The following is a 27,294-nucleotide window of genomic DNA, read 5'->3' on the forward strand; positions in this document are numbered from 1 at the left end:
AACCATTCTGGATTCAAATGAACAAACAATACCAGAATCCTGAGAGGCGGTGAACCCTGCCCAGGGGGCCACGCTCAGAACACAGACACCAGCAAGCAACAAATAAGGTCTTCAGAAGGAAGCACAGCTAACATCCAGAGCATACGCACTAAGTGAGCTGCTAGCTCCCGAGTAGGGAGCGACACGGGTTTTGACACGTTCAAAACCCCTTCTTAGTCCTTTAATAAAATGCTCTGTGAGTTTATGCATCCTGTCAGAACCCACAAATACTACTGCACAATTAACTGGGCAGCCTCCGACCCAGCAAGTGCCACGTTAGGGAAGATGGTCTGTGACTGCTGCTGAGACAAAGGGACAACTGTTCCCGAGACGGTATTGGAAGCTGCCGTGGGCATGGGCAAAGCTTGTGGAGCACACCACTGCTGACACTCTGGGTCACGGCTGTAAGTGCTCATGAGAAACAAGAAGAAGAAAGGAAGCTAGGCAGTGGGAGCGATCTGAGAAGAAAACAAGCAAGCAAGCAAGGCTGGGGACGTGCAGGGATGCGCTGCCTGTGGCAAGTATAGGCCTGTCTAGAATACACTAACAGCTCGTCTAGGCAGCGGCAACCTCCCTGACACCTGCAAATGGGCCCATGAGATTCCAAGGCAGGTTACAGCTCGAAAAAAAGAAATCCCACCTCGTGTTTGCAAACACTAGCCCTGGACTCAACTTGAAGGCAGAGAGACAGGGAAGTGAGCCCACCCTCCAGAGTTCGGCAAGAAGGACTTGTCTCATTTAATTACTTCCAACCCTTTGCCCTAGGCAGGGTGGAGCCAGGGAGGGTTACTTTCCCCCAGCATCATAAATCGCTCTGGGAAGAAGCCCTGTAACTCCGGTGGTTGCTGTCAGTGCACTTAGCTTTCCCTGCGAGCCACCCAGAACAAATCAGAGGCCCCAGATGGGTAGGAAGGCCGGGAGGACTGTGAGGAAGGCCGCTTTCAAAAAACCCATCTGGGTGGACAATTCCACGCCGTTTCAAAAGCAGAGCTGAACTGGAAGAGGCTGGCTTCCCCTTGTTGCATGGCCTCCCATCCATGCAGAAATTGATTGATATGAGGGTGGAGGGGGAGAGCGGGGGAGATCTTCAATTCAAAGCTAAATAAAGGTCATGGCCCTCATCTTCAGGCAGTGGCTCATGGAGAGACACAAATAGTGGTTGAATCATAGCTGTCCACTGCCCTGGGCAGGCAAGCAAACAAAACACAGAACCTTCAGGCCAACTAGTGGGTGGTGGTGGCCTCGTCTTGGCCTACGGCAAACAGGACAGCCACTGTTGAAGTAAAGAATGGTAAGAGCTTAAGAGTGGGCACTGTGTCTTCCCAGGGTACCACAGAGCTCTGCCACGTCAGCCTCTCAGCAGAAGGCACAGACCTATGATGGAAGGAGCTGAGCCCATGCCTGGGCTCCCATGACAACGCCCACGATTATTTAAAAGAAGCAGGAAGCGGAGGGCCAGCTCAGTCACTCACCTGCCAGCCTCCATTAGATCTCCGGCTTCTGTCGGGGCTAGAGAAAACGGGACCACATAAAGGCCAACACAGGGCAGCATGACATCTGAGGAGACTGCCACCCTCAGAAAGAACCCACTCTCATTCACCACCTAGAAAGCAGCTGACAAAACCATCACCCACGGAGGATACTCATCTCTAATGTCTGTCTAACCCACACACACCTTCTCAGCCTCCCGTTTCCTGACTGAGGACTCCTAGCCCTGACAGCATACCTCGGGGGCGTCACTTTGTTACTGCCTCATGGGCACTCAGGTCAGAGTGATGCTGGGTACAGTCAACATATTGCCCAAGTTTCCTTGGCCACTCCACAGGGGAGTGCTGTACTGCCAAGGGCCCCAGGGACCCTCATCTCTGAATGCCGTCTTCTAGAAAAAGAAGAAAACAAGGAACCCCAGCACTGGCTCACAGGCCTTCTTCACCTCTCACAGCTTCTGTGGACGCCTGTGCCCTGTGAGTCATAAGCCTCACATCCTTCCCCAGCCCTGGCCCCATGTGGCTGGCAAAGGACGGCAAACAGAGTACTGAAAGGCCATTTTGTGTGCTCCCGCAGGCCCACAAGGCACCATGCCAGCCACAAGCAGGGGGTCTTCCACTGCAGCTCCTGGAGTTTCATGTAAATCCTGGTTCCAGGACACAGTTCTAGAAGATGCAGCTAGGGCAGGGGCCTAGGTGTAGCCACATCCGAGGATCCATGCACACTTGTGGGTAGGGACCGCCCCGCCTCCCATGTGCGGCACTTACCTTGCCAAACTGCTCGAAATACTGTTTTACATCTTCCACTACAGTGTTCGCAGATAATCCTCCTACAAATATTTTCTTTGTTCTTGTGACCATCTGTAAGAGATGACAAGAGGACACAGGTGAGCCGGGCTATCAGAAGCAAGGCTTCGACACTTGCTCCATATTCTTCTAGGAATGCAGTTTGGAATCTGTGCTAGCCTCATGGACCAGACCATTAGATAGGTCAGCCACTCTGCATATATATATATATATATATATATTTTTTTTTCCAAGACAGAGTTTCTCTGTGTAGCCTTGACTGTACCGAACTCACTTTGTAGACCAGGCTGGCCTTGAACTCACAGTGATCCACCTGCCTCTGCCTCCTGAGTGCTGTACTCTGCATATCTTCAGCATTCAGTCTGCCAGAGAAAACTGGAACTTCTGGACAGCAGAGCTGCACCACGTCACCCCCAGACACCCCCTTTCCAGGACCTCTGTGGCCACACAACATGGCTTCATTAGCATATCAAGAAAAATCTCAAAGCTGGCTACTTTAAAAATCTAAGAGACACAAACAAAACACAGCTAGATGCATGACGACGATGCTCAGGAGCCGAAACCCTGTCAATTAAGGCCACATGCCCAAGAAGATGTGGGCAGCACAAAGTGCTCTTGGTGGAGTTTTTAAAAAAAATATAAAGTTGGAAGGGTAGGGAAAGGGGGTGGAGATGGCAAAAGTAGTGGGAGGGGGTGCTAACACGATCAAAGCACATCATAAGGAGTTCTCACAGAACTAATAAACTGCTCTTTAATTGGATACCTAAGGACTAAGGATAGCTCTTGCCTCAAATGCTCAAGGCTCTGGCTCAATCTCCAGTACGTTAAAAAAAAAATTGCACACACGATCAAAAGAGGTATGGACTTTCTGTGCTCAGCCGGTCTCCTGCTGGCCTGTGCCTGGACGTAAGACAGGTGCTGACCGTGCCCTTGGGGACCACCGTGCAAGCTCTGCCACGATCTCCTTTCAAAGCCCTCTGGACTGAAGCTCACCTTGATCAACCCTATGCCGGCCCCACTAATCCCCAGGTTCCCACACCTCTTCTCACAGAGGCCTTTCTCCCTGGAATGCCTCCCCACTTCCAGATCCTCCCGTGGCAAGTTGCAACAACCTTCCAAGTTTCCACCAAAGCATCCATGGGCTGGCCCAGCCAGCCTGATGCTAAGTCTCACCTCCTCTGAAGTCACCTGATGCTGCACCCATACACAGCTTATACATGCGCACTAATCCCCGACTCGCGCTAAGCCACTTCCTCCTTCGAAATGTCCAGGCTCTGACCCTGCAGGACCTCTACAGCACCAACAATGGGGCTAGGCAGACAGACACTAACACTGAAAGTCAATGAGTGCAAAAATGAGCAAGGACGGCCCACATTCTAGAACCTTACCAGGCCCAAAGGAAAGGAATAAGGAAACTACATCGTATGAACTGCTCAGGACAAACACTGAAAGTTCCATAAGAGGAATGAACAATCAAGGAGAAGACTGAGTTTGGATATGTGTTCATAGGGGTGTTGACGTCAAAATCTGAAACTAAAGGGCAAGTGCAGTGAGCGATGCACAGCTCTGAGTGCAGCACAGAAGGCTGGAAGGGGACAGAGTTTGACGCTGTGCCAGGCCTGCACAGCAAGATCTAATACAGGCCCATTTGGATTTCAGTCTCTTCCTATACTTACTAATGGTCAAATCCCACCAACCCAACTCCCCTAATGTATTCACACGACAGGCCCATTAAGTGTTGGGCGCAGGAGCGTACACTCTAAGAGGACATGGAATTCAATCCACTATAAAGTAGAGATATAATAATTAGCTTAGCACATAAGCTCTCATGAGACCTAAGTTAAATGCCATATGCCAAAGAGCCTAGCAGGGCAACACTGAAGGTGACAGCTAAACAGCCACTGTAACTGAACCCAGAGCCAATTACTCAACTTGCCCTTTACACTTAAAATAAATGTACAACAGAAAAACATGTTATACAAATAGCTTTTTTTTTTTAAATCAACTCCTTGCAGGGCGGTGGTGGCACATGCCTTTAATTTCAGCACTCTGGAGGCAGAGGCAGGCAGATCTCTGTGAGTTCGAGGCCAGCCTGGCCTAATAGAGTAAGTTCCAGGACAGCCAGGGCTACACAGAAAAACCCTGTCTCAGAAGGGAAAAGGAAAAAAAAAATCAACTCCTACCTTCCCATCCTAAACCTCAGTAATTTCAAAAACACTCTTTAGCATCTTCATGTAATATCTGATAATCTTATGGTTTAATTTTGGGATCCTCGCTTCCCCTTTTCTCTTCTCTTTTCTTTTTTTAACTCCAACCAAGTAATTAAATATCTATAAAGAAATGTTAACATAACCTCATGCTTATGCCAGGGGAAGCTTTGAGGAGCCTCTCATGGGGCCTTCCGTAGAAGAATCCCTGTGGCTTCCTTACTGCCTAGAAATGGGCAACACACAGCCCAGCCGAGGCGCTACCGAGATTCCAAACATTCTTGGGAACCCAGAGAAGAAAAAAACACGACCACCCTGTCTTCACCCAAACTGTTGGAGCTCAGCGACTGGTTAAATAAAAATATCTCTTCACAGCCCTTCCACTGTTGCCTGGCAGCTGTGAACAAGCCAAGACAGAACCCTAAACACGGAGACAGGCAGCCGGCTGTAAATCTACCTTCTTCCCCGAAAGCCTTTAAAGCCCCTTCCCTTTAGGGAAGAATGAGAAAAGCCAGGCCCCAGACAATGAACCAAAACATCTGAGTTACTAAAAAAAAAAAAAATGTCCTCTCTAGGATCTGCCAGAGAGGACGGATGGCTCTCACTTCTCAACAAATACTAAAAAGAAACTGGCTTTGTCAGAACCCTCCCAGACATGAAAAAGCCAGAGGGGAAAATGTGCAACACTTGGTAAGAGGGGAGCAGTGGCAGGGGACACGGTGGGTTGTGCTTCATGGTCTCTCCCACCAGGGCCTCTGGGGTGGGCAATGATCTGCTTGGGGAATCTGGACAGAATTACCACCAAACGGGCTGTGGACTGCTCTGTGATTTTGCATTCTGGTGAGGGACACAGGAGGCAGAGGACCTGCAATCACAGAGTCTTCCCTCTCTTTCCCTTCTATCTCCATGGCTACTGAGGGGGCGGGGCATGCAGGAAGCAGAGGGGGCTGGGATGCTGTGCTCAGGCTCCTCGTGGAACTAAACGGGAAGTCTTCACATCCTCATAAACACCATGTCTGCGTGTAGAAAGAAGTGTGTGCCTGTGTGTCATAAAGCATGCTGATGTGTGCTCAGAGTGACTTTGGTCTATTCTTGAGTTTTGCCTTCTATTTCCTCGAAACTATCCAGTAGCCCTCCAAACGTTAACCTTCTTCTGACCTTGGAAAAAGTGAATAGGAAAAAGTATGCATTGGTCTCCAGCTGTAGGCTCATCTGAGTAATGGAAAATCCTTCCCACCCAGTGGATGAACCACCTGTGTCATCTTCTTGCAGCCTTGACCTCAGCAGTCTCCACACATGGGGTCTTGAACACTGACCACTGCACACTAAAATGATCAGGGGCCGCACTTGGCTCCCCCCACAGTGCACCGAGATGGGAAAGCCACTGAGAATTCATTTCAAAACACCAGGTAATTAATCTCGGACTCTGCTTGGTTGGAGGTTTTGGTGGAGGGATGCAGGAAAACTTTATACTACGGAGGACCCTTGGGACCTGCTCAAGAGCTCTGTACCCCCAGCCTAGGATTACAACCATAAGGCTTCCCAATGTGTCTCTCCCTTTATGGTATAGGGTGTCCCTCTGGGAAGACTTGTGGGGTGTGTGTGTGTGTGTGTGTGTGTGTGTGTGTGTGTGTGTGTGTGTGTGTGTACATAGGAAAGCAGGGCATGGGCAGGCTCTTAGGCCCTGCAGTGAAGTTTTGCATCTAGACCCATAATTTAACTAAACACCAAAGCTCTTCACACAGCCCTTGGCGCTACAAAAGCCCCCAGCATGTAAGCCAGTTCCGAAAATTGCTGTTTACACGTGGCCTTAACCAGCTGCTAACTACAGCTGCAAAGATGCCCCGCCTTCCTGCCTCTAGCTAGAGAGCTGGTGTGCTGGGTTGGGGTGGGTTTTGTTTTTGGTAAGTATTAAAAACTCTCTCTTAAAATAAATGTGTTTCCATCTGAAATGATCACTTGGAGTGAAGACCATGTGTGGGTCTTATTCTGTAGTCGAGGCTTGAACTTGTGGCAATCCTCCTGCCTCAGCCTTCCCAACTATGGGAACCATGGGAATTAGTCATCATTCCTGGCTACTGCAAAGGAAGATAAAGCAAATGGTGTGTGTGCAAGAGTGTGTGAGTGCGTGCGTGCATGCGTGTGTGTGTGTGTGTGTGTGTGTGTGTGTGTGCGCTCTCGAGAGCATAAAGCAGAGCGAAGGGAGCTTAGGGGAAAGTACATTTAAAAAGGCACAGAAGGGGGACACTAGCTCTAATAGTATTGGCCCAAAGGCACTAGCAATCCCAAGAGGAAAAGTGAGACAAAGCAAAAAGTCCAGACATCTGTCAAAGTCAGCAAATGCATGCAAATCCAGGAAGTGGCCCTGGACAGCCCTCAGTGGGTTTAGGCCCCAAGAATTCAAATCAACTCTTGGTATTATCATGTCCTAGAAAAGAGTTCAAAGTCCCGTTTGGATCATCTGTAGGACCAAAAGCCAGGATCCTTTTCCCTGCGCACCTTGGGAACCCTCGTAGCAGAAAGCTCGGGATAGGTGTTTAAAAGCTCGCATGGGATGGGATCCTGAAAAACATCCAGTCCATCATCTTCATCATGTGGAGAGAAAAATCCAGTCCCAGCAAAAAGAATCCTCTTCAACTTAAAGGCGAGATGTGTACCAAGGGCCCAGACAGCCTCTCTATCCATTCACCCAAGTGACAGCGGCGAACATAATGCTCACTGAACCCACAGTCAAGGATGGACCACATGTTGCTCCCACATGTAGTCCATGACAGCATTCCCTCTGCATTTGGGAATTTGACTCCACTTTTATACTGAAAACATGTTAACGGAGGGCACAGAACACTCCCAACACCACCACCGAGGGCTCCCGGCCCGTACCCCAAGTTGTTCCTCCAGAGGAGGGGTCGTTTCCATAACAACTTTGTTGGGGTATGGGTGGGTGGTGGTGGTTTCCCAGAACTCACTTATGTAGACCTGGCTGACCTTGAACTCAAGAGAGCTGCCTCTGCCTCATGAGTGCTGGGATTAAAGGTGTCTACCAGTATTACCCCCAGCTCCCCGGAGTTCTTACACCTTTCTTTATCAAACCACACCAATACACCACTCTTTCCATCACCAACATCATCAACGTTTCTAGGGTCTGGGTAGAAAACAGACTGGTGGACTAAGTAGGGTCCCTCCAAAACTCATGTCTACTCAGGGCCTCCAGAGTGTGACTTTACTTGGAGAGAAGGTCTCCGGATGGAATCGGTTAAGGCTCTCGCAGTGCTATCATCTTGGGTGTCAGAGGGCTCTCAGTCCAGTGGCAGGCACCCTTAATATGAGGGGGATGCCTGGGAAACAGATGGCAATGTGAAGATGAGGGAAGACAAGAATGATGCCAGCAGGTCCGAGGAGCCTGGAGAGAGACCCCTCCAGGATGCCACACTCCTCCACCTGCCACCCAAAGATCACACTGTAGCTATCTTTAAATGATGTAGCTATTTTTATTTTATGTGCATTGGTGTTTGCCTCTAGACAATTGTGAGCCACCATGTGGGTGCTGGGAATTAAACCTAGGTCCTCTGGAAGAGCAGCCAATGATCCATCTCTCCAGCCCCAAAGATCAGACTTCTAGACTGTGGAAGAATGCATGTCTGCTGTTCAAACCACCTACGCATGGTCTGTGCGGCCCTTCACTTGTGATGCTGTTGACTTATTTTTCCCCCCAGTGGAAAGACACAAGTGGGGGACTGAGGGTACCATAAAAGACAAGTCTGTCATTTGGCCCTTCTAATTTTAAAACTAAGATGCAAAAATGACAAGGCAGGTTCTGCTGGCTCTGCTGTCTTGGGGAAGTGGCTGGCTCATCTTCCCCCAGCAACTCCTACCTTAGGGACATACTCAAAAGAGTCCAAAACACCCTTCCAACCAAGAGCTTGCACACATACACATACTGGAAGAGGCCCAAAAGCACAGAATACAATGTCAACCAATGGATAGATGAACAAAATGACTAGATGACCGAATGGCTCTGACAGCAAGGACAATGGAGCGCTAACAGGTGCGGTACACAAGAGTCTTGAAATCCTCATGCTAAGTAAAAGAGAACAGTCATTGTCAAAGACCACGTACACGAACGACTCCATGCAGGACAGTCTGTAACTGGGAACTTGGGAGTGGCAGGGTGGGGTGTCAGGAAAGCCAGCAGTATCCAAAAGGGAGCTCAGGATTTCATTCGGGAAACGACTGTGGAGGTGGGTGAGAAGGTAGGTACAATTATCTGGGAATATACTTAAAACCACCGAGTTGTATGTCTCAAGATTCAGGTTGCTTGGTTTTTGAATTCTACCTCAGTAAAACTGGTCAAATTCAAGCCCGAGAGATCCCTAACCTGAGACCCTGAATGCAAACGGGGTTAGGATCAAGCCACGCACCCTAGAGAGTGAGCTCTTCGTGTACCCGCTTCTGGTTTGTCCCCATTTTAATTCCACGCGCCTCAAGCCACCCACCCACAGTTGCGCACCCAGAGGGAAAAGTGTAAGTAACAATATTTTATGTTGCCTATTTCAGAAATTAATTTAACTTCAGGGGAAACTAATTGCAAAAACAACCGCCAATGTTTCCGTGCTCTCTCTCCCTCCCTGACTAGAGCTACCTGCCAGAGAGCACTAGGGTTCAAGCTACAATTTGGCATTCCCTCTAAATAGCTTTAAAATTAGAAGGGGAAAAAAAATAGCCTTCACCTATATGGGGTTGCGGTATAATTTACACACAATTATACAACATAGTCAGGTTACAGCATTACCTCTGATTAAAACAACAGTAGCTCAGTGACAGGAGGATGTGATCTCATAATGGATGGTCAGGACACTTTCCTGGGGGGAAGGGAGTGGGGAGGACGCATACACGAGTTCGCACAGCCCACCCTCGTTCCCAGACTCATTTAAAAAATACTACTTCCTCTTACCCTTGGGGGAGAGCAGCAGCCGCAGGGGTGACCTGTCCACAGATCATATCAGAGAGTAATATCCTAGACAGTGGCATTGAATCATGCTGGGCTGGGGGCCATAACAGAAAAGGCATGAAGAGGAGTATTGCTTTGGAGAAACACAGGAAATTAAGGAGCAAGATCCACACATCAACCGACGCTGAGCGAGGTAGCTGGCTGGCCCTCATCTCTGCCACAGGCATCCAAGCTGCTCGGTACCCACAGACAGCTGCTCCATCCTTGAGAACCTCCCCCCCACCTCCCGCACACACCCCTAATACTGTTCCATGAATTGAACTCACTATGAAAAAGGCACCTAAACTTTCTCCCGTGTTCCTATAATTACCAACAGGCCTCTGCAATGAAAGGCACATCGTCTTTTAGAGCCATGGTATTAGGCCACGTTAGACAAACACCCTTTACTACGGCGGACCTGCAAAGGAAGCTGTACCTGCCTGCATCCAAGAGGCACGCCCAGAGCCTTAGCCAGGCAGCCACGGCAGTTCTTCATAAACAACCGGGAAGAGTGGGAGAAAGGAAGCCAGGCAGGAAGGTGGGCTATCATTAAACCTCGCCTAGGGGGCCTGTGCTCATGAAGCCCTCAGCACCCACCCAAACAGAAATCCTCCTAATGATACCCAGAGTGGTGGCATAGACCTGGAGTGATTCTGCACAGAGAAAAACATTTTTAAAGAAAATTTTAAAAAATTAAAAAAGCAAGCTCTAATTGTAAGACCAAGATAAACTATCTCATGTCAGTGTACCCATGCTTGCCTTTTAGCACATCTCTGTATAGTATGTGTAAGGATGGATGAAGTTACCTAATAGTTTTGAACTTCATTCTTTTCCCCCGCTCTACACACACACACACACACACACACACACACACACACACACACACACACACACACACACTTTTTGTTTGTTTGTTTGTTTGGTTGGTTGGTTTCAGTTTTTGGTTTTTCGAGACAGGGTTTCTCTGTGTAGCCTTGGCTGCCCTGGACCTACTCTGTAGACCAGGCTGGCCTCAAACTCACAGAGTTCAGCCTGCCTCTGCCTCCCTGAGTGCTGGGATCACAGGCGTGGGTCACCATGCCCGGCTCACTTTCCCCTTCTATCAAACAGGTGTAAGATCTTAGCCTAAGGAACACAATTTGAGACCACCTGCTGCTATGGCATTATAACAGAGTATACACACACACAGGGAGGTGAAGAAAGGGAAACTGACTGATGACTGATAGATTGGTTTTCCTCTTCCACCAACAATAATGTTAAGGACGCCCCAAATTGAGCCTGTGTATATAAACAGCCCCCCCCCCCCGAGATCTCCCTTATCAACTTTCTGCTCTAGCCTCTCCATGGTCTATTTCCAAGCTGGACAATGTCTGCAGCTCTCCTTGCTGGAAGCTGGACCATAAACAGGTATCAGAATGTATAAACACACAGCCACTGTAACAACCTCAGAGTATCCCAAGTAACTCTCCTCCCCAAACACCATGGGGATGCCACCAGGGCAGCAGATGGTTTCCACATGGAGATGAACTTTCAAACGGCCACACAATCAAAAGCACATGCCTGGTCCTTTGCCTATCTCTGTGCAGGGCCTCCCTGTCCTCCACAGTGACCAAGGATGGGCCGAGAAGCTGTGTTGGAAAAAGTCACATGACTTCCTTGGTGGCGGCAAGGATTACAGACCCTCAGGTACACAGCAAGGGCAAGCCAGGCTTCAGGAGAGGCTGTTGGACCCCGGGGAAGACAGCCCAGGAGAGGAATTCCAGAACCATGCCTCCAGTAATCCAGGAGTCATCTGGAAGAACAACCTGGCCTGCTCCTCTTTAGAGACAGAATAAGAACTTAGCTGCCTGGCGGGTTCTAAAGCCCCTGCACCCCATCCCCCAACCCTCCAGTTGATTTCATGAAAAGAACAAATGGCGGCCTTAACCCTTAGCCCTGATTACCGTAATTACCATATTTTAGATGTACGTGGCAATCAGCTCCTGATGAGCGCGCTCTACCTAATCCACCGCGCCACGTCGAGAGAGAGCTGCGTGTTCTGGCACTGGTGATCCTGTCAAACGGCCGCTCGGCCCTGACTATCACCTTAGTTCCAACAGGCCATGCCCAACCCCACCCTCAGTGACTCCCAATTCAGGGCTTCAGTACAGGCTCCAGAGCATGCAGCTTCCGCTCTGCAGAAGGCGACTTCCGGCACCCTCGGGGAGGAAAACGGTGATGGGATGGAGGATGGCCCGGCTCTTTTCCACCATTCCCCTAACAGGATATACACAAAGAGGAAAAAGATGAACAGGTGTGCAGAAGCCATCAGGGGGTGGGTGTGACCGAGGAAGAGCTCGGCCTCTCCCCTAGATGTGAAGCTTGAAATGGTCAGTTATGTGTAAGTGGGGACGGGACGATACCGCTGGGAGCAGCTGCAAGAGCCACAGGAGGTGTGTTAAAGCACCCAGCTTTAACTGGACACTCTCCAGAGACCCCAGCAGCAGAATGAGAACACAGACAAGGATATATATATAAAAGACGAATGTGCAAGGGTCATCTCTGACAGGAAGCCATAGTCCTTCTGTGTCACACATGTTCTAAGGACCAAGCTCGGTCTCTGTTAGGCTTGGTAGATGCAAAGCTGATGACACCTTGATGACACTTCAGAAATGCTCACAGCCAAGTAAGAGGCTGGGCTTAGGCACAGGGTTGAAGGTCAGCTGGGAATACCTGGGGAAGTTAGAGGAAAGGCAGACAGCGGAGCATCCTCAGTGGCTAGGAGGAGTTGCTGGTGGCTGCCAGTAGGGAAAAATGCGAAGGGGAGAACTGAGCAGGTGGGCAGGAAGGCTCTCCAGGTCTTGCTAGAGAAGCAGAACTTCCACAGGGCTTAAACAGGCGAGGGGCTCTTTACTCCTGTTGTGAAGGAGAAAAAACTGATCCGCTCAAAGTAGAGAGATGGAAGGCCAAGTCGTTTCATTGCTAGCAAGGTCTGGACAAAAGAAAGGGTGTAAACCAGGAAAGAGATGCCCGGATACCGGAACTACTGACCAACATGCAGTCAGGGGTCAGCTTTCCCTCCCCAAGACCCCCTTTCTGCCTCTGCCACTACACTGTTCTAGAAACATCCCAAGAGCAGGAGGGAAGGTGAGGCAAGGGTTACATAAAGAGAGATAAGCATATTGCTCAGTGGGCTTTGAAAAGCCTGACCTTCTGTTAAGTCATAAATTTAAACTGTCGTGGGGGGAGGTGAGAAATCAACCCCTCTTGTCCCCAGAGGAAGTGCTGGCGTGGTTCCCCCATCTTCTACAAGTAGGGGCGGGGGGGGGGGGGGGGAGAAGGGGGAACCCAGAGAAGCATTTGCAGTTAGACAGACACTAAAAGTTTCAATTCTTTTTCGGAACCATTTCACCCCTCTAAAAAAGAAGCAAGGCGATTTTCCTAAACCCAAGGCGGCAGTGGTGGAAGGTGGTGCTGATTCCGAGACTGGAAAGAGGGCAGGAGCAGGCGCCAGTCCTAGCACCTGGAGCGGGCCATGCACTTAGACCAGAAACAGCAATAACTTCCACTGTGCATTCGTGAAGTGACCTCAACAAGTCACCGAGTTCCACTTTCTTCTCTACGAAATGAGATCAAAATAAGGTGTGAAGGCACCAGACGTGCCAGCAAGCTAGAAGCCTCGAGCTCAAGAGGCTGAAAGAGGAAAGTGGAGAGTTCTAATCCATCGTGGCAGAAGTGACATCATCGGCACATGGCGACATGCTTAGCACAGGACTGGGGTTGCAATGGCAGACACAAATTCCTTCTCATTCTCCCACTGCGCTTCCTTCCTTGGCTCCGCCTGCCTGTCTGGAAACGAGGGTCAAACCTTCCCTGCCTGCCTCCTGCACCGAACAAAACAAAAAACTGCTTGCAAAGGCAAGAAGGGGGCTCCATAAACTTAGGTAACTAATTGCAGGGACTTCCTTCAGCTTTCCCACACACACAGCGCCCCCTACCAGCCAACCTCTGGGAAAAGCCTCGGCAATCACTTGGGAGGGTTGAAGACACCCCAGGCAGGGAGAACACAGCCACAGCCTCTGAGAGGCAATGGCCTTATTGGCTTTCACCTCCACAGCTCCTGACCTTCTGAAGAGGAACAAATAGTTCCCCCATTAGGAAGGTCATTCTGCGAGAGAGATAAAGTGAGCTGTGCCTCAGAGGTAATATTCCTTTGCTGCACCAATATCCTAATACATCCGTGTTCTGCTCATACAGGGACATACTTCTATAAACTCTCACATAAAAGAAAACTTGATTCCCCTCCGCCCCAGTGGGGTAAATGAAGAGAGATAAGAAAAAAAAAATCTCCGAGCAAAAATATGACCAAGCAAACAATGCTGGGCCAGGTAGGAATGTGACTGAATGCGCACCTCCACTGATGTTTTATAGCATGAGGTCTACTCCAATAAAAGAACACTTGCACCAACCAGACAAACCAGACAGAGAAGCCACGCATGCCTTCCAATAACTGGTCTGGCTAGCTGTTGACTGAGGTTAAGAGGCAATGGGGGAGCCATACCAGTCGGCCAAAGTGCAGGGAATTCGTTGTGGATGCACCGTAGAGGGTTATGAAAGAGATTGCATGGCCCAGTGCACGGTGCCTAGCTCCCTCTGAGGAGCGCTTCTGACAGGAAGGGCTTGCACTTGGAGGTGAAAGCTGTTAAAGTCACTGCGTTCCATGAGCCATGACTGTGCTCTCTTGACATGGGTATCCTCAACCTTTGAGGTGGTAGCCAAGCTCACCTTGCACTTAGCACTTGCTTTGCAAAAATCAAGTCCCTTTCATCGGGGAAGAAAAAGCTGTCCGTCCAGTTAAGCCTCATTCATCATGCACCACTCACTCATTCCCTATGCACGCACGCGCGCCCGCAAGCACCCACACTGGCTCAGTGTCTACTTATGTACCAAGAGCAGAAATAGGGACTTAATCATAGTCACCTCCCTGAACAAGATGGCGGTCAATTTACCCCCCAGAATGGAATTAGGGGATTTTATCTGCTTTGCTCATCCTTGGACTACAAGTATAGAAAGAAAAGCAATCTGCAGATGAATCCAAGTCCCTGGACACCATATTTGCCTCCTCTCTTGTTCTTGGGTAATCCGTGCACTCCTTATTGCGAAGCTGGGCACGAGCTCTCAGGAGATAAAAGCCTTTGTTCCGAAGGAAAACAGCTGGCCAGAGTTCTGTGTACTAGCCGCAGAGATGCAGGCAGAAAGCGCTGTGACGGAGTGAGTCAGAAACCGCCTTCCAGTGGCTCCTACTTGACCGTCTGATGAGGCCTTTTTGTATGTAAAAAGCCCACCTATGGCATCTGATAATAGGTCAACAGTATCAGCAGCTACATCGAGACAAGTCTCCTATGTCATCTGCTATTAATTCCTCACTATGTCACTACCAGGCCCTGGAACCCCAAACTGAAAGGTTTGAGCGTCTTGCTCTGGAAGACTCCTCTAGAAGCCTAAGGAACAGGCACCCAATGGCATGAAGATGCAAAAGAACGGAGGGGAGGGTGACGTGCAGGGTCGGGTGAGTAGAAAGCTTCAGAGACGAGGTGCCGGACTAGGGTTCTGAAGGTTGAACAGAAGTCTTCCAGGAAAACGAGTCAGACAGGCATAGTCACGTAAGCCAGAGATATCATCAACTTGTTTCTGTCACTCTAAGTCTGACAAGGCTACAGTGGAGATCAGGTGGAAAAGAACATCTGCTGGGAGATAAGAACGGAGACACTAGCAAGGATGATGCCAAGGGAGTCTGGTAGACTGTAACCAAGGAGACTGGACTCCATCCTGCGGGCAAAGGCTCAGAGGTCATTAAGTTCCAAGCAGCTGCCAGAACCCAGATCCGCAGCCTATTTTAAGCGCCTTCTCTTCTCTTGCCCTTCACAGAGGCCCTCCTTGTCTTCCTAAGCAAAACCCGCGTTCTTGAAACCCGGGATACCTCTGCAACTATGATCGCCATGCGCAGCTGTCCTCCAAGTGGCATCTGTGGCTCATTTCCCGCTCGGCCCTCACACTTGCTGGAAATGAGACTATCCTCCCCAGGACCACAAATCTCATCCTCCACTGTTCTCCTCTGTCCCTGCCTGCTGCTTCCAAGCCTACCCACCCCTAGGAGAAACCTCGTGTTGTCCCCAACAGACTCAAGACAAAGGACTGTGTGAAAGCACAAGGGTAGGCTCTGAGAACCGGGAGAAGATCATCTCCAAGAGAGATCTGGAAACAAAGCAGAGGAACCTCCATGGTCAGACTTCCCTCTCTTTAAGAATTTCATGGCAGGAGGTCTTGCTAAGCTCTCCCGGTCCCTTGGCCATCAAGACTGTGGAAGCAACTACCTGGAATAAGCCTATATATTAAAAAAAGACAGTAATTGGGCCATCGTCTTACGGGCAGAGCCAACACCTTAAATCAGGAAGACAGATATCTGCAACCAGGCCAGTCACAACAGGAGTGCCCAAGGCCCCTCCCCTCCCAGGACGCCCATCCTCCTCATTTCTCTACCCTGCCTTGCACTCCAATTACTCACATTTCCACCCGTCAGGACTTCACTGGCACTGTCCCCGCCCCCAGCAACATCATGCCTCCTATCACAACTCACCGAGTCCTTGGAGCTCAAACAATCTGACTCATATGTTACCTTCCCCACTAGACCTTTATGACTGGCCCGATGGGCGGTCCCATACCTTCCACCAACTTCTCGTCTTCTAATGTACCCTAAGATTTACTTATTTTACTTCACCCAAGTTTGGTGAGCTTTCTTTTGCTTGAGGAAGTACTTCCGGAACCTGGGCAGGCGTGAGCACTCCAAAGCACCATCCTCCATCTGGACCACACTTCTCTGCATCCACCAAGGATGCAAACTGATCCCGACTGGTGGTGCTGTCTACCCTGCGCCGTTAGATTTAAGTTCCTTAAAGTCAAACACCGCGTCTTATTTATCTCTGTATTTCCAAATCATGGGCAGTGCTCAAGTATACAAGCCGTTAACTTTAAACTCAAATGGCACAGAAAACGGGCAAAGAACATACAAGCTACATCAATCTAGCAGTATATCTAAGAGGTTTCTGCTTCATGAGATGTCTTTGTCAGGCATTTCTGGTGGGCAGAGCCCCATGCCAGGGCTTCTGAAATGGTAAAGACACTCGAGACTTGCATCTGTAGTGACCAATAGCGACCAGCCACTTGGAGCAACTGAAGCTCAAGTTTAGATTAAAACCGAGTACTACTTCCATTCTTCACCTGTGACAACTACATTTCAGTGCTCCCTCCTGCACTGGGAGAAAAGTTTCTTTTCCTTAAAAAAAAAAAAAAGCTCTCAACAGGCAGCTTGCCAAGGATAAGAACACAAAAGACCAGGAAAAGGGTTATATTACTAGCTGAGGCAGCTGAGAAGCATGGGAACGGAGAAAGTTGTTGCTGTTAGGGAGGCAGGGATTGGGGAGTTTGGAGAAGAAATATCTCCAAACCTGGAGCTTTTAAAATGCCCATCAAGTGCTGGAGAGACAGTTTGATGGTGAAGAGCACTAGCTGCTCTTCTGGAAGTCCCAGGTTCGATCCCCAGCACCCACATGGCAGCTCACAACTGTCTGTGAGTAACTCCAATTCCAGAGACTCCAACACCCTCACACCAGGCGCTTAAGATGCAGGGCACAACTTGAGTAACACCATTGTGGGTGTCTCCACAGACGCTTGGATGCATTTCAACAAACAGCTAATAAGACCGGTAGATGGGAAGTCGGGCAAAACACCAATACACAAGAAATAAAAATAAATTAATTTTTTAAATAGCTATCAAGAGACTGATGTGGTGGCACATACCTGTAAACCCTATCACTTGGGAGACTGAGGCAGAGGCAAACCAGTCCAGTTAGAGAGTAAACTCCTGGCGAGGAAGGGGAAGAGGGGAGCTGGTCACAGAAGCCCCAAAGCCTCAAGAACCACTGCCCGCCCGGGAAAAGGCTCCATGCAGCCATTATGATAGGAAAAGGATTGCTTTATATTCCTGGGCACACGTGGGCCTAGAGGGAAGCAGAGAGGCCGCCAGAGAGAGAATTTCCCTCAGTTTATAGACGAGCTCTTGATAAATGCTGATACGAACCGAAACGAGTTGACAGACAGACACTCGTAGCAATGGGAGGCTGCAGAGATGTTACTAGGCAACCCCTAACTTAAGGTAGGATGTGTGCAAGTTCAAAAAAAAACCCGGGGCCCTCACAAATGCAGACCGCTCTGCCTTCAAAGAGCCTGTATTCACTTGGTGTTGTGGGGACTTGAGAAGGACCCTCCCCCGAAGTGGTAGTTCAGTTCAGGGTACCCTCCAGACCCAAGAGGAGTCTGAAACCCCACTTTAAGTAGAGTCAGGAAGCCTGGTGAGCATTTCTAGGCTTCTTGGCCTGTTCCCAGTCCGCCTCACTTAGGAGAGCAGGTAGAGGTTCCAATGCCTTTGGGGAGAACGGCTCCCAGCCAAATCAAAGTGCTCTGATGCAAGGGCCACACGCTTTGCTCATGTTCCCCAGCCCTGCCTCCTCAGTCCTTCCCGGCCACCCATTGTGGGTTAAAAGCTTTATGCACACTCTCAGAGCCCAGCGTGGACTGATTCCAGCCACTGCTGCATCAGAGCCTTAACTAGGCGCTTAAGATGCAGGGCACAACTTGGTTAATGCCATTGTGGGTGGCTCCACAGAACTCTGGATGCATTTCAGTAAACAGGTAATAAGACCAGTAGATGGGGAGTCGGGTAAAGAGTCCATTTGGCAGTTCCCGGGGCTCATCCTCACCGTCCCACCCCCCACCACCACACTAGCACGACAGCCTGCTTCCATCAATTAGTCCAGCTTCCGCAGCCAAGACTTGGTATATGGACCGCTACTCCAAAAGCCTTTCACCAACAAGCACATACTTAAAGAAAAGGGAAAGCAAAGGAGAGATTTCTAAACCTGCCAGGTCAAACAAACAAACAAATAAATAAATGATAAGGGAAGCACTAAACTCAAGGGGTCAAAACCCTCTGAAAACCCTAAAAGGCCCCTGTTTGCCTCTTCCCACTCAGCAATCCTAAATTGACTGTGAGATGCACATGTGGCCACTGAGGGGTATCACAGGCTAAGGGGCCACACTCCTTTCTTCACAGCATGCAGCCCATGGCCCCTTATCATCTGCCTACAGGACTGAGCAGGGCCTCTGCCTGTTTATGGACTGTGGCAAGAGGTAGAAAACCAATTCAAGAAATAACTTCCTGACAGGCTGACAGCTGACATTCTTAACTGAACACAGGATGTGCCAAGAAATTATCAGGCCTTGGTTTGCTCTCACTGATAGATGACAAAGCAAAAAAAGAAAAAAAAAAAAAAAAGGAAAGAAAAGAATTAACAGGGATGGGGGAAGCCAAAGCCAACTGTAGCCACACGTCTCATAAATCACGACTTTTATTGAATGCTTCACCACATAATAACAGCAGTCAAATTGAATAAAGACACCCTTCTGTTAAGTTCCAAGGGAGACTGTATACCCCTCCAGATGGGCCCAGGGTGTATGGCAGAGAAAACACAACTTTGAGGAATTGAAGGGCTCGGAGAAAGCAGATTTAAAGGTAGAGACAGGCAATGGGTTCTCTACGTGACTTATAAAATGTGGGAACTCAGAAGCCAGGAGCAGCGAGATGAAGCAAGAGTAAAGACACTCGGTTCAGGGCACAGTGGATGAGCAGATGTGGTAGCCGCTTCTGATGGGTTTGTAGAGCATGTGTGAGCAGGCAAAGGCTACGATGGGGTACAGGTCTATGGTGGACCCCAAGGGAGGACGGTCAAATCACAGGGATGAGTCACTAGTTTACCACGGTGATGCTCTGAGTACACTGAGCCCAGCCACTTACTTAAGGATATGAAAAGAATGCAGCCAGCCCTTTTGGGAGACGGGTTTACTCTGAAACCTTTCTCCCAGTGACCCAGACTTGAAGCCTGACATGCCAGCATCCCTAAATTTGGAAAACAAAGTGAGGAATATAGCAATTAAGAGAGATTCCCAAAACGTCTCAGTCTCTGAAGCAGGATGAGAAGTGGTAAGATTTCGCAGAGCTTTACCCTCCTCCGTCCCTACTCACTGCACTGGTAAAGAGCAAGGAAAGAAACGAAGGTGTGTCGTCTTCTGAACCCACAGAAGGGCATTCACTGTCAAGGCACACAGCTCCACGCACAGAAAGCTTTCTGCAAACATTCCCGGGACCCAGCACACTGAAGCCCACTGACCAGGCCAGAGTTTCTGCCTTTTAGGCCCCAGCTGAGGAGGCTGCCACTGGGAGGCAAGGCAAAAAGGGTGATGTAACAGGAGAACTGGCTGGCCTTATCCAAGTCAGAACTAAAGACTGCCAGACTAATATCTGAGTTCAAGCTCGTTTGTTCCTTTTCTTTCCTACCCTAACCCAAGGACTTGAAGAAAGGCGCCTTTGAGTAAAGATGGCCTCCATTGCCCTGGGTCCAGGGTGTGAGGTGCCAGAGCAGTGTGGGATAGCATTCAATCGGAGCCAGCCACCACCCCGTCAAGGCACGGCGCAGAATGTCGTGACTATGGAAAGCAGTGATGATGCCCCATTTCCCGAAAGATTAAAACACTGTTTCCAGTTGTGCCAGCTGTTTGCTTGGACTCAGAAAACTCCTCAAGGAGATTAGGAAGAAGACATCCTACTGAATCAAACATCCAAGGAGAACCGCAGACCCCAACCTCAAAAGACCACCAGCAACTCAACCTTGCAGAAGTTTCTACAGCTTAAGAAAGCGGTCAGGAGAGGCTGAGGTTTCACATGCCTGTTCAAAATACCGGTGCCTGTCCTCCGCAGGGACACCCTGTGGACAGGAAGGACCTGAGTGACGGTAGCTAGACTAACAATGTTGTGGTGTGGTGTGGTGGTGGTATACTCTTCTATGTGTTGTATGTACGGAGTGGTATGTGATGTTTTACAATATGATGTGCCAGTAGGTTGTCTGGTATGCTATGGTATCATATGAGATGAAACATCGTATTTTGTAGCAAGGGGTTTTTTTTTTTTAATAGTATGGTGTACCATGTTGTGGCATTATGTGGTATGTGGTGTAGCATTATGTGGTACTTTGTGTTGTATGTTTTTGTATAGTAAACGTATGTGGTATATACGCAATGGATGATGTTGTGGAGTGCTCTAAGATATGGTGGTGTGATATACGGTATTTTGTGGTACTGTGTGGTGTTGTGTGTCATTTTGTGTTTTTGCATGGTGTTGTACTATGTGATATTTTATAGTATTGTGTTGCAGATTATCATACGGTGTGGTGTTACAGAAGAACCTAGCACATGGCCCCGTAATCACTGAGCTGAATAAATCAATAATAAATCCCTATTGAAAGGCAAATTTAAGTAGACAGGTTTGGCCTGGAGCGAGGAACACTGAACTGGATCAGAACCAGCTTGGCTTGACTACAAGTTGTTCCATCCTGAACAAGACACGTGACCTCTGGGAGACTTAATTCCCTCATCTAGGAAATGGGGTAGCATTCCTCAATATGCTCTAGTTTTTGTTTGGTTGGTTTCTGGTTTGGGGGGTGGGGAGTTGTTTTGTGTTTTTGAGACAGGGTTTCTCTGTGTAACCCTGGCTGTCCTGGAACTCTCATTGTAGAGCAGGCTGGCCTCGAACTTACAAAGATCTGCCTGCCTCTGTCTCCCAACTGTTGGGACCAAAGGCGTGTGCCATCACACCTGGAGGATGCTGTCGTTTCATCCTAAGGATCTAATCAGATCGTGTAAATGCTTTGCAACACTGCAGAGATGTGGTTACTGGTCTGTGACCATGAACGAGCCAAGCGGCTCACCCAGCACTTGCCCCACATGTGATTTTCCCATCTCAGTCATCCCCTAACAGAGCCCGAGGGGGGAAGTGGACAGAGATAACTAGTATCAATAGCTGATCACCTAAAGAGAGGAGACCCATGTATCATGTAATTAAAGCAATCAGGTGAGCTCACACTTAGACAGCACAGGCTGCCTCAGGCAGCTGCTCCTGGGTAGTCGGAGCCGCAGTCAGCAAAGAGGCCTCGTAGGTATTTGCTGTGGAGACAGGCGCCCTCCAGGTGCAGGACCACACACATAGAAGGACGAGGGAACCCGGGAGCACAGTCCTCCCTTTCCACCTTATCTTGTTAACTCCACATCCCTCCCAGTTCCTACCATGTCACTGCACCACCAACACCCATTCGGAGTGGTGGCCTGATTCTTGCTGGGTATCTGCTATCGCTGTGATAAAACACCATGACCAAGAGCAACACGGGGAAGGAAACGTTTATTTTAGCGTATAGTTTATTATCCCTCATGGGGGCAAGTCAAAGCAGTAACCTGAATAAAGGACCCGAAGCAGAAACCTGCTACTTATTGGTTTGCTCAGTGTCCTTTCTCTAGCATCTAAGACCAGCTGTGGCCAGAGGTGGCACCGCCCACAGTGAGCTGTACTCTCCCACACCAGGAAAATGCCCTACCAGACTTGCTTACAAGTAATATGATAGAGGCAATTGCTCCGGGGAGGCCTTTTCCCAGATGACTCTAGCTTGTATCAAGGTGCCAAAAACCAAAACCAAAACAACAACAACAAAACCTAACAAAACAAAAACTAGTTGGACATTGGGCATGCCTTCAGCTCCCTGCCGAAGTCAGTACTGAATGCCTAAGTGTGTGGTAATGTCTCCTCATGTTTTCCTCATCTGGCTAATCCAAGAAGCTCTGCCTGGTTAATGGCCCCGCTCCCCACCCCTTGAGCCCCCAACTTCCACAACCCAGAGAAGTCGAGTCACCTGGAACCCAGCCAATCCTGTATTCTGCCACTATTTCAGATGCTCAGACACAGGACTAGCAGGGCCAACTGCTCTGGAGGCAACCGAGAACTTCCCAAGGCTACTGCACTTTCTAAGGCCTCTCACCACCCCTTGCTGAATAGCCAGGCGTGTCCAACTTTTCGACTATGACCTTGTCACCTACAAAGTTCATTCTTGAGAACCTTGCAACTGAGCTAACCCTTCCCTCCCTCCCCCAACCCTCAAAAAAAAAAACCCATGTTTTAAGTAAGTTTGAGATTTGGTGCTGGGCACGTGCAGCCAGCCACACACATCATATAAGCCCACAGATTGCACACACCTGTGACCACAGCAAACCAATCAGACAGCCTCCTACTGACCTACCTAGCCAGAACAAGTCTGGAAGGATGCTATTCACCTGCCTCCAGCCACATTCTCCAAAATTCTGACCTTCTGTCTCCTTTTCTCATCCTTTTTCTCCCATTAAGCCCTGTCTTTAATTTAATCTGGCTGGCAGTTTGCAAATAGCACTCCCGCTCCAGCAAGGAGACATTAATGCAGTCAAACCTGAATCCTGTGATGTAAGACACTACATACTAGGCACCCAGGGGCAAGCAGCCCCCATCAGTTCAGGATGCACCCGGAAGTCCCATCTGAGGGGGTGAGGGAGAATGGAAACCAACGTGATCATCCTCAGAGCACGCAGGGACCTGTGTCCCAGCTGCCATCTGGCCTAAAGCACATCCCAGATGCCAAACGAATGTTAAGTGGCATCCCCTGGGAGGTCTGGGAAAAACATCTTTTGAAACTTTGGAACTTCGGAAAAAGCAATGTAGAGTCTAGAGCCTGAACACACACACACACACACACACACACACACACACACACACACACACACACACTGATCTCTAAAGCTAATCAGGGTAGGGCATAGTTTGTCATTGGTTGGGAGAAGCAATGTACGATCCTCCCATAATATGAAGGGGTTGATGGGAAACCTACACCTAGGTCTGATGGGACCTAGACCTGAGCTTCAGTTCACCCAGGTTCCTGCTATGTGACTACACACCCACTACGTCAATGGTTACAGAACTGCAATAGCAACTGCAATATATAAGGTGACGCCACCACCCTATGACAAGGCCTTCTATATCCTCTAGCTGCCTAGTGCGCAGCGCTGCTTCTTTGTTCTTCCATCTCTGCTACTCTACCGTACATGGCTGGAATACAGGGGCTCAAGTCTTTCTTTCTTTCTTTCTTTCTTTCTTTCTTTCTTTCTTTCTTTCTTTCTTTCTTTGAGACAGGGTTTCTCTGTGTAGCCTTGGATATCCTAGACTCGCTTTGTAGACCAGGCTGGCCTTGAACTCACAGCGATCCGCCTGCCTCTGCCTTCCGAGTGCTGGGATTAAAGGGGTGCGCCACCACGGCCCCGGCTCAAGCCTATTTCTTATCATTTGGTCCCTTTTTCTCAGGTGCCCTTACCCAGTCCAACAGCCTCCTTCACGGGCCTTTCTGTTTCTCAAGATCTGAAAACTGGGGATCACTGCTCAGGGCTGCCCTGCAGCTTGGGTCAAAAGGAGAAGCGGTTTGTTGTTTCCTCTGGCGGCGAGGTCAGAAGGGGTTTGGATATTTCAGTAGCAATATCCCGTGTCTCTACAGAATCTGTTTTGTTTTGTTTTGTTTTTCTGGAAAGTTTGAGGCAGGGCTGTGGCAGCAATGGAGGAGGCTTCTCCTTTCCTGACTCAGAAGGACTTCCGGATGCCCGGAGAGTGGGAGCTACCTGAAGCTCTGGGCTGGTTCCTGAGCTCACAGCCTGGAGGTTTCTCTGTGCCCTGGTGATATCCACAAGTATCCTCCCAATCCTCAACACATTCCTTTCTACCTTAAACTGAATAGGACCGGACTGAGCTCTCGGCAACCGACACCAGAACCCAACACTGCCTCTGTTCTTGTTTTTAAGAACAGATCGTTATCATCACTCAAACAAGACAGAAGCCAGAGCCTGACATTTCAGTTTTGGTTCTCACTAGCTGCTTGACCTGGGGCAGGCCCTCGCTGATGTTCCCTGGGGCTCGGTTTTCTCACCTCCAACATATGCTGACCTTAAATCCTGGGCCTTTTACTCCTCAATTCTGTTTATGTTTTTGTTTTAACAATAACTTAATCAATACAAGCCATATATTTAGAAGACCTGTCCTCAGTCTTGAGCGAACAATTTCGAACCCTGATCTGAGACATTCCCTCGCCTAGAACTGTGCAAGAAAGGGCCCGTAGCGATGAGGACAGGTGGGCAGGGGGAAGACTCTTTCGTATGTTCCTCTGGAAACAGGTAGCAATACTGGTTTCTGTCTCGTTTATATTTTTAACAGCAGAGGGTACCGGGTGCTTCTTTGTGTAATGAAATGAATAGGAAACAGGTGCGGTGTGCTTTTCTGTTTCTCTGCACCTACTGTGGGGCGGTACCCCAGGAGGATGGAAAACTACCGATAAGCTGCTGGTAGTAAATAATGGAGTGGGGGAGCCATGGGCTGGGGGGGGGGGGGGCGGGGGCTGGGGCTCTCAGGAGCTCCCCACTCTCCTCTGGTCTGTGTGAGTGCTTTCCTGGGAAAGCACATTGTGATTCAGAGGGAAACTATTCCAGCCACAATCTTTGGATAAATGTTAAATGAGTAAGATGCTCAGGCAGGTAGGCCAGCGTTCAGAAGATAAGGTGAGTCAACAAGGCCTGCAGAGAAGCTACCGAACACACTTAAGGAGGCAGCTGAAAGCCGAGGGCAGAGGTCCAGGTAGAGGGGGTGTAGGGGGATGGGGAGGTGTAGGGGATGCAGGGGGGAAGAGAGAGCCCACAGATGGGCCAAGAAACGCCTTCAGCACAAACTGCAATGTTTACTGTGAGCAGTGAGCTTTGGGTTTTCTCCACTTTTTGTTTTCACCCAGGGCTGGAAATCAAGCCTCCAGCCTAATGCATGCCAGGCAAGTGTTCTACAGTTAGCCTTTCTTATTTTTAGAGATACTTACTGGTTTTGGTTTCTGTTTTGTGGGTTTTTGTTTGTTTGTTTTGTTTTGTTTTCGAGACAGGGTTTCTCTGTGTAGCCCTGGTTGTCCTGGCACTCTCTTTGTAGACCATGTTGGCCTTGAACTCAGAAAGATCCACCTGCCTCTGCCTCTGGAGTGCTGGGATTAAAGGAGTGCACCACCACACCCAGCTGAGTGATTTTTTTTTAAATTAAGTTATGTGATGTTTTTGTAAACTTGATGCAAGCTAGAGTCATCTGGGAAGGAAGAATATTAAGTCAAGCAAGTGGCTGCATAGGACTGGCCTGCTAGCAAGTCCGTAGGGTATTGTTTTGATTGATGATTGGATGATATTCACTGTGCTCCATAAGAAAGCAGGGCGAGCAAGCCATGGGGAGCAAGCCAGTAAGCAGCACCCCTTCATGGTCTCTGCCTCAGCCCCTGCCCCTAGGTTCCTGATCTGATCCCCTCAGTGATGGACTGTGACCTGCAAGTAGGAGCTGAAATAAACCCTTTTCTCCCCAAGCTGCTTTTGCCCATAGTGTTTTCTCATAGCAAGAGAAACCAGAACCAAGAAAAGCTAATATCCCAAATGTGTGTTGAGAGTATAAAATAGTGTGTCTTCCCTAGGGGGACAATATAAACTGAAAATATATTTTAAAAGATATACATGCATATATATTATGGATATTTAGATTTTTAAATATTATTGATCATGTAGTTTTAATTCACACTTATACTATATGTACACTCTCCCTCTCTCTCTCTCTCTCTCTCTCTCTCTCTCTCTCTCTCTCCTAAAAGCTTCTTGAAAATATTCACAGTGGGCAGTGTGGTGGCTGAGGCAGGAGGATTACTTTGAATTCAAGGTCAGCCTGAACTAGTTAGTGAGTTCCACACCAACCAGGATAACATAGTGAGACCTGTCTCAAAAACAAATAAACAAAATATCCAGTCTTTAACCCCCCACCATGTCACTTTTGCATATGTACTGTCAGATATGTTTTTGTGCTGATATGCTAGTGTTACTTGTAGTAAATTGTTAACAAGTTAACCATTCAGTAATAGGCTTTGTCCACATCAAGTATAATCCTAAGTCACCATACCTATTAGACAGTAAGAACTATGTCTTTAAATTTAAAAATAGCGAATGAGCAGGGCACAGTGGCGCATACCTGTACTCCCAGCACTCAGAGAGGCAGAGGCAGGTGGAGCTCTGTGAGTTTGAGGCTAGCCTGGTCTACGAAGCAATTCCAGGACAGCCAAGGCTACACACAGAGAGACTGTCTCAAAATAATAAATAAATAAATAAATCAAGCAGATGGCTTGCAGAAAGATTCAAGATACAGTTATGAAAGCAAATCAGTAATGATGTCTGACCATGCGTGTATGCATATACACACAGATCCTTGGGGGGGGGGGTTTGGTTTTTTTTTTTCTTTTTTTTTTTGTTTGTTTGTTTGTTTTGCCTTGAAAAAACGAGATGAAAGAAAATGTACCAAAGCACGAAGAATGATCGTGTCTAAATGGTAAACTATGGGATTGAGAGCATTTTACTTCACACTCATGGTTTCTCAAAGTTTTCTCCAAGTTTCTGTAACTGGGAGGCGGGCAGACGCAGTAATCAATATTCTAAACAAACAAACAAACCGTGGGAGGCCCTCTGCTCTGTAAATGTCCAAGTTGGGGGTCGAGTGTGTTCTCTCACAGACGCAACTCAGAGTGTGACCCCCATCCACTGTGTGAATGCAGCAGACATTACACACTTAGCATGTCTGTAGACAGGAGTAGTATGCTAAGCTGTTTTTTAATTAATTAATTTGAGTCGTGAGCATTTGAAAGTGACTATTTTATGGAGCTGAAATTTACATTTATCTCCCGTTTTAAAGCCCATTTAGCAAATTAAGAAGAAAACAGCAACACTC

At 48.6% G+C, this 27,294-nt stretch overlaps 1 protein-coding gene across 10 annotated transcripts in view; it reads right to left on the reverse strand.

The window, feature by feature from the left end:
- The window catches only part of MSI2 (musashi RNA binding protein 2), a 361,149-nt gene that overhangs the window by 234,444 nt on the left and 99,411 nt on the right, over nt 1–27,294 (reverse strand). For all 10 annotated transcript variants that reach the window (XM_084749550.1, XM_084749553.1, XM_084749551.1 and 7 more), the window contains one exon: nt 2,295–2,387. In XM_084749550.1, coding sequence (XP_084605676.1) covers nt 2,295–2,387 — 93 coding nt within the window. The remainder of the gene's footprint in view (nt 1–2,294; nt 2,388–27,294) is intronic.

This window comes from Acomys minous, assembly GCF_964271855.1.
Source record: "Acomys minous genome assembly, chromosome: 12".
NCBI lineage: Eukaryota > Metazoa > Chordata > Mammalia > Rodentia > Muridae > Acomys > Acomys minous.